At 41.8% G+C, this 8,015-nt stretch overlaps 1 protein-coding gene across 1 annotated transcript in view; it reads left to right on the top strand.

Annotated features, from left to right (window-relative positions):
* Nucleotides 1–305: 305 nt before the first annotated feature.
* The window catches only part of NIFK (nucleolar protein interacting with the FHA domain of MKI67), a 44,932-nt gene continuing 37,222 nt past the window's right edge, over nt 306–8,015 (top strand). The window contains exon 1 of the mRNA XM_044669142.1: nt 306–359. Coding sequence (XP_044525077.1) covers nt 306–359 — 54 coding nt within the window. The remainder of the gene's footprint in view (nt 360–8,015) is intronic.

Here is an 8,015-nt window from a genome sequence, read left to right as displayed (position 1 = left end):
CAGGCCATTTTGATCACCAACCTTGATCCAGCCAACTTGCTCTGTTACCTTTACTGAAACTGTTCGGAGAGGCTATAGACTAAGAAGTTAGGATAGGGATATTTGGGGGGAACACAGAACAATCAGGAAGGGTGTGAGATAGCTTGGAAGAAAAAGAAGCGAGACTTAGTTTCTTAGTTTTGGGGGTAAGCATAGTTTATTAGCTTAGTGTTATAGGTAAATTTATAAGATAAGAGTATAAAGTGGTTAAGGTAGATAAGTATACACATATGGACAGCAAAAGGGCAAAATATTGGCTGGCAGACATGAACATTCTTTATGGAATGCAGAAAGGAGAGAGTGAACTGTCAGGGCTGGAGGTAGGAGGTTTTAGAGCTGTGATCCTGCCTGTTTGTCTGCAATCTGTAACCTGTTGGAGATCTTGGGAGTGAACATCAATCAGGAGCCTAGGTTGAGATAAGGTTAAGTCTCTGCAATTTGGTGGACAAATTGCAGATAGCCTTCCCTCCCTAGTGTTCATTGGATTACTGGTTGAGCAAGGATTTAGTTCCTGTACCCTGAAGTCATCAAAGGATCAGCCTGGACCAGTTGTGAGAATCCCAATCTCCCAGCCCTCTCTAGCCTTCAGCCAAAGTTGCCCACCTGCCTGAAGTTAGTTTAGCATAAAAGCAGAAAGCCAGCTCAATCCTTAAGATTCTATTTGACAGTTTGGTTGTTCCCTAAGTTTTAGAAATACTTCACCCACTTCCCTTACCCTGAAAACATTAAACCTTGTTTTACACACTTCCTGTTTATTCTTCCTCTCAGCCACTTGAACCCACGTTGAAATATTTGTCATCCCTGGTGTCTCTAGCAAGTTTGGGGGACATTTAAACTGTCAACTGACATTACCCATTTCCCCTGTATGGTTTAGTCTGTGTTATCCTGTCCCTTGTGAGGTGTGGGGAGTGTCCCCAGCTTGTGTGATTCCCTGGCAGGCACCAGTTTGTCCCCTATCCTCCATTATTTCTCCTTCACTAGGGACCTCCTTGGCCCTCCACCCTAACCTGGTTTTTGTTGCTTTAATTCAATAAACCTGTTGTTAATAAGAATATAGCAAGTCAGATTACTTTTCTGAGAGCTCCAGGCCTGAGGGTAGCCATCTTGCCCTCTGTGCCTTGAGGAAACAGCACCAATGGACTTTTGATTTTACCAACCTTGTTTAGTGGCTAAACTCATATCTTTCAGGAGATAATGAATTCATAAGACATCAGGAAACAATAAGACAATCGTAAGTATGAAGAAAATCTAAACTACTTCACTGGCGAAACTGACTTAGAAAATAGATCCAGAAGAGATCATCTAAGAATTATTAGAATACCTGAAAGCCAGCTTCAAAAAAGAGCCTGGACACCATATAATGAGAAATCATCAGGAAAAAATTGCCATGGTGTCCTTCAACTAGAGGAGAAAATAGAAATTGAGAGAATATACCAAACACCTCCTGAAAAAGATCCCAAAATAAAATACTTCAGGACTGTTATAGCCAAATTCCATTACTCCCAAGCCAAGGGTGAGGGGAAGAGGGAATATTACAAGCATCAAGAAGGAAACAATTCAAATATCATGGATCCATAGTCAGGATTACACAGGACTTGGCAGTTTCAACATTAAAAATTAGAAGGCATAGAATATGATATTCTGAAAGGCAAAGGATCTAGGACTATAACCAGAAGTATATACCTAGCAAAACTGACCATGATTCTCCAGGGGAAAAAATTGGCCTTTAAAGAAATAATGAAATTTTAGACTTTCCTAACCAAAAAAATCAGAGCTAAAAAGAAAATTCAATGAGCAAATTCAACACTCAAGAGAAGCATAAAAAAGTAAAGTGAAAAATTAAGGGTTTCATAAGGTTTCATAATACATTCATACTAGGGATACTGGGGAAGGTGATAACTGAAATACTTAAGATATATATATATATATGTATATATATATATATATATATGATACGATACTTGGGTACTTAAAGTATTCTAGATACCCAAAGTACTTAAAGATATTTAAGAACTTTATTATTGTTGTTGTTGTTGTTGTTATTATTACTAGAGCAATTAAAAGGATTATATGTAAAAAGAAGGAAGGTAGGTTTTATACTAGTAGTGCAAAGATAGTTCAATATTAGGAAAACCATTAGCATAATTGACCATATCAATAACAAAATCCATAGAGACCATATGATTATTTCAATAGATATAGAAAACGCTTTTGACAAAATGCAACATCCATTCCTTATAAAAATACTAAAAAACATTGGAATAGATAGAGCCTTCCTGAAAGTGATAAATAACATCTATCTAAAATCATCAGCAAGGGGACAGCTAGGTTTCTCAGTGAATTGAGAACCAGGCTTAAGGATGGGAGGTCCTAGGTTCAAATCTGGCCTCAGGCACTTCCTAGCTGTGTGACCCTGGGCAAGTCACTTCATTGCCTAGCCCTTAACACTCTTCGCCTTAGAGCCAATACATGGTATTGACTCCAAGATGGAAGGTAAGGGTTTTAAAAATAAATGAATGAATGAATGAATGAATGAATGAATGAATGAATGAAATCAGCAGCAGCCATTATCTTTTTTTTTTTTAAACCTTACCTTCCGTCTTGGAGTCAACACCATGTATTGGCTCCAAGGCAGAAGAGTGCTCAAGGTGCAGAACTGATAGCTCTAAAACATGCCTGTATAATTGCCAAGGAGAAGAAGGAAACAATTTATACAGACTCTAGATATACTTTTTGAATATGTCATGCAGTGGATATGCTATGGCTCCAAAGTGGGTTTATAACCTCAGCTGGAAAATGTATCACAAATGCAGAGATCATTAATGAAGTTCTTCTTGCTCTCCAGCTACCTGAAGCTCTAGCTGTAGTTCATTGCTCTGCCCATACAGGTGGAACTGACCCCGTCTCTAGAGAGAACCACCAGGCAAATACTGCAGCAAAGATCACTGCCTTATATAATAAGGGGATAAAACAAATGGATGGGGTTTATGGGTCCCTAAGTCAGTAGGTGGGAAAGGAAGTTACAATGGTGGAGGTAGTAAGTTGAGGTAATAGGAGATGTAAGGGAATGGCTGAGTTTAGGGTAATATAAGATGATGAAGTCAAATGAGCAGCAAGGGGAGAGGGTGAGGTATTGGGCAGGCAGCTGCAACAGGGAGACACAGACTGGGTATTTGATTAGGTATTAAGTACATAGCAGGAAGGAGCTGGAGCTGGGAATTCCAGGATGGAATGAGGGAGCAGGAAGAAGTGACTTGTTCTCTGGGAAGGACTCCATTAGTGGGTTAACACAAACTGTGGTTAGCCCTGGGAGCACTCAGAGTAAAAGGACATCCTGTATCCTGATTTTCCCCTGGGATCTTGTTTGGTGGTGGCATCTAGCAAAGAGTCAAATTCTACAGTCCTGTGCCAAGGAAGAGGAGGAGTTTGGGATCTATCTGGTAGACAGAGTCTTGAGCACACCTCCTCAACTTGGTTCCTGAGACAACCTTGGTTCTTGGCATCCAGAGATCATCAGTGGATTGCAGTGAGAATCCTAAAGCCACAAAGCCCCTAGCTGAGCTGCTCAAGCCTGGCAGGTTCTAGGTCTGAAGCAGTCACCCAGAGACTCCATTTATAGCTCCTTGGGCCCTGTTAGTTTAGTTCACTAAGTTAGTGTAGTAATAAGTCCTTCCCTTTCCCTGTGGGTTTTGTTATTAGGTGTTTAAGGTTTTAGAGTAGACATTCCTATCCCTCCTTTTAATTGTTCATTATTAAACCGGTTATATCCTGTTACCTTGCCTGTGGGACTCAAAGCCTCTGGTTCAAGAAGGCAGTTGGTCAACGGTCCCTTTTGACAGTTAGGAGCTGCTTGGCTGTTCAAGTCTTCAATGTCCAGGTCTAGTATCTCATAAATCCCAGTGTGTGTGTTCCCACAAACCACTTAGTTTATTTATAATATCCCTAGTGACCCCATTACCTTACTTATATTTTCCACAGTACACAGGCTTGAGACAGAGGACATTGAAGGGAAACAGGCAGAACTCCTTCAGGTAGGAAGGGCACTTCTTCAGTCAAAAGGTTAGGGCCAGTCAGAAATGGTTTGAAACTAACTAGAGGGCTTTCTAGTCAATTTCTCAGGTTCACAAAGGAAGTGTCTGTGAAATAGACGGGCTTCTTCAGAGGAAGTATAGAGATCACCACTTCCTCCAAGATGGACACCTCCAACTCCCCTCAGGACCCAGAGAGAAACTATACCTTTCTCTCCTTACCCTCTTTGATCATTCAATCAATAATTTAGCCAAAGGTTTGATTAAATGACAACAGGGTTTATTAAGTTGGCAGGGTTGGTTATAAAGGACAGAGGGATACAAGGTTTCTCTAACAACTGCCTAGGGAGAAGCTTCAGGTGAGGGAGGGACACAGGAATGGGAGACTGAGAGAAGGTCTGCCCTCATTCAGTCCGGGGAGGTTTTGTTGCCTTTGAGGTTAGGAAAGTTACACACAATGAATCAAGAGATAATTTGTATCAAGGGTAAGCCCTACTTGACTATGGGGAAAACTAAGTCTTCAAAGTTTGATTGCTACCGCCAAAATCTACCCATCTCCCAATCCCACAGGAAATCAGGAAGGGAAAATGGTGATTAGAATAGGGAAGGTCAGGGAGATCCAGAGGAATTAGCTAAGCTACAAAATCTCAAGAGAAAAGGCACAGAATCAAGGAATCAAGGCCAGGTTTCTGCCCAAAGATCGAGCTCAGTTGACCCCTCTGCTCTGACCGAGCCTCCAGGACCAGCTGCCTCTAGTCAGGGTTCTAAACCCTCTTAACTGCCAGAAATTCTGCAGTTAGCCTTTTGCAGGGTTGTTTGCACCTTTGCACTACACTTAGAAGGACTCGAATTGATTTTAACTTTGGTAACTAGTAACAACTCAAAATTTATCCCTCTATTATAATGAACAGGAAGTGGAAAAATGGAAGCAAAAGTTCAAAGCAAAACAGATCAATGGAGTATGGGTGTCATCTGAAGGAAAATCTCTATTCCCTAGAAGTTTTTATCACCAAAAATGCTTATCCATTCACAAAAACAATCACTTTGGCACCCAGGGCATTGTAGACTCTGTTAAAAGAGTATGGATACTTCCGGTTAAGATGGCGGCAGTGTAAGGAGCAGCTGCTCAATCTCTCCTGACCAAAGCATACAGGACTCCTCAAGGGGAAATAAAAACGAGTCCAGAGGAACAAAGGAACCCCACAACAGGGCGCAGCATTGAAGGTACGCAGAATCGGGGCATCTCCACGCTATAAAGGGGTGAAACAGCTCTCACTAAAACTCGAGAGGAAGAAGCCCCTACCCCACCCCCCCTCCGCACACCTCGCACAACGCCACCGCACAAGTGGGAAAACAGGACTGGGGCAACCCGATAATCACTGGCAGCCCCGGGGCTTATACCTGTGTGCAGCAAGATGAGGGACTCCAGGTGGCTGGGGGCGCACATGGACTTTCCCTGAGTGTCCACGTGGGTGAAGGCCCCTAAAACACGGCCTTTCCCAAGCGCTGAAGGCATCGCCTCAGGTGCAAATAAAGATCTCCAGCCCACGGACTTTCACTACTTTCTGCTGGGGTGAAGGCAGTGCCCTAAGAGTATCTGCGCAGGCAAAGGCAGTGCCCTAGGTTTGAATAACTATCTCCAGCCCAGGCTTGGACCTCCAGTGAGGACCCGGTGCAGACCTGAGCGTGGCTGTGGAAGCAGCCCCTAAGACTGCTGAAGGAGCCTCGGGCAGAAGGGCAGACCGGGAACTACCAGGAGGCCTGACCCCGAGGACAAGGAGACCAGAGACCCCCGGAGCGTGCAAGGCCCAGGCAGACCCTGAGTGCAAAGACAAAGCTGAAAAGGGGCGGGGCCAACAATGGCCAGCAATAAGGAAGTCCAGAAGAAAAAGACTATCAAGAGAAACTCTGAAACACTCGACAACTTCTACACAGAAAAAATCCAGACAACAGAGGAGAGAAAACAAAAATCCAAACCTCCCCAAAAAAATGAAAGCTGGTCACAAGCTATGGAAGAGTTTAAAAATGAAATGCTGAGGATGATGGAAGAAATCTGGCAAGAAAATAACAGTTTAAAAGGCAGAATTTCGCAATTGGAAAGTGAGACAAGACAACTGAAGACCAAAAATGACCAGATTGAAAAGGAAAACCAAAAAATTATAGCCGAAATCCAAAACATTAAAGCCGAAAACCAAAACATTAGAGCCGAAAACCAAAACATTAAAGCCGAAAACCAGTCCTTAAAGGCTAGAATCGAACATTTAGAAACCAATGATCTCTCAAGACAACAAGAACAAATAAAACAAAGTCAAAAGACTGATAAAATAGAAGGAAACATGAAATATCTCAATGAGAGAGTGACAGACCAAGAAAACCAGTCTAGAAGAGACAACTTGAGAATCATTGGTATTCCAGAAAAGGCAGAAATTAATAGAAACTTGGACTCCATACTTAAAGAAATTATTCAGCAAAATTGCCCTGAAGTTCTACAACAAGAGGGCAATATAGACACTGAAAGGATCCATAGAACACCCTCTACACTGGACCCAGAAAAGTCAACACCCAGAAATATAATAGCAAAATTGAAGAGCTTTCAATTTAAAGAAAAAATCTTACAAGAAGCCAGAAAGAGACAATTCAAATATCAAGGAGCACCAATAAGGATCACACAGGATCTGGCAGCCTCAACGCTAAAAGACCGCAAGGCTTGGAATACAATATTCAGAAAGGCAAGAGAGCTGGGCCTTCAGCCACGAATCAACTACCCAGCGAAACTAACCATATACTTTCAGGGGAAAGTATGGGCATTCAACAAAATTGAAGAATTCCAAGTTTTTGCACAAAAGAGACCGGGACTAAATGGAAAGTTTGACACTCAACCACAAATATCAAGAGAAAGATGAAAAGGTAAATAAGAAACAGAGGGAAAAGAAAGAAAACTCATAGTCTTTTAAGCTTGACTTTAAGGGCATAAATAAGATCTAATTATCTGTATTACTAGGTGGAGAAATGCTATGTATAATTCTCTGTAGTGAACTCTATACACTATTATAATATTCACTATTATAGCAACCAGAAGAATAATTCATAGGGAGAGGACAGGATACTAAATGGTCTAAGAAAACATGGGGGAGGGGGTGGGAAAGAGGGGGGGAATAGTAGAGGACACCAAGAAAAATCCGAGTAAATAAGAAAAATAAGATATTCTATTACTCACAAAGAGGGCATGGGAAGGGGAGGGGATGAATAATATCATAAGAAGGAGAGGAAGAGAGCATAATCAAACCTTACTCTCAGTGTAATCAACCCGGAGAAGGAAGAGTAGCTTTATTATCCATCCAGATAAAAAACTATCTAACCCTACTGAGAAAGTCAGAAGGGATAAACCAAAGGGAGCAGGGGAGTGGGGAGGCCAAAAAAGGGAGGGGAGAAGAAGGGGAAGGGAATTCATTTGGTCTTTAAAAAAAACAAAAAGAGGGGAACAACAAGGGAGGGGGCAGAAAGGGAAGTCAATCAAGGGAGGGGATAAGGGATACTGGCTCAAAGCAAACCACTGGTGTAAAAGAAAATAGTGTAATAAGAAGGAGTGGGTCTAGGGGAGGATACAAAAATGTCAGTGAATACACAACTAACAATTGTAACTCTGAATGTGAACGGGATGAACTCGCTCATAAAACGGAAGCAAATAGCAGAGTGGATCAGAAACCAAAATCCTACCATAGGTTGTCTACAAGAAACACATATGAGGCGGGTAGACACACACAAGTTCAAGGTTAAGGGTATGAGCAAAATCTTTTGGGCATCAAATGAGAAAAAGAAGGCAGGAGTGGCTATCATGATCTCTGACAAAGCCAAAGTAAAAATAGATATGATTAAAAAAGACAGGGAAGGTCATTACATCCTGATTAAAGGCAGTATAAACAATGAGGAAATAACACTGCTCAATAT

The sequence above is a fragment of the Gracilinanus agilis genome, chromosome 3 (assembly GCF_016433145.1).
Source record: "Gracilinanus agilis isolate LMUSP501 chromosome 3, AgileGrace, whole genome shotgun sequence".
NCBI classification, from domain to species: domain Eukaryota; kingdom Metazoa; phylum Chordata; class Mammalia; order Didelphimorphia; family Didelphidae; genus Gracilinanus; species Gracilinanus agilis.
This window is presented reverse-complemented; position numbering and strand designations above follow the sequence as displayed.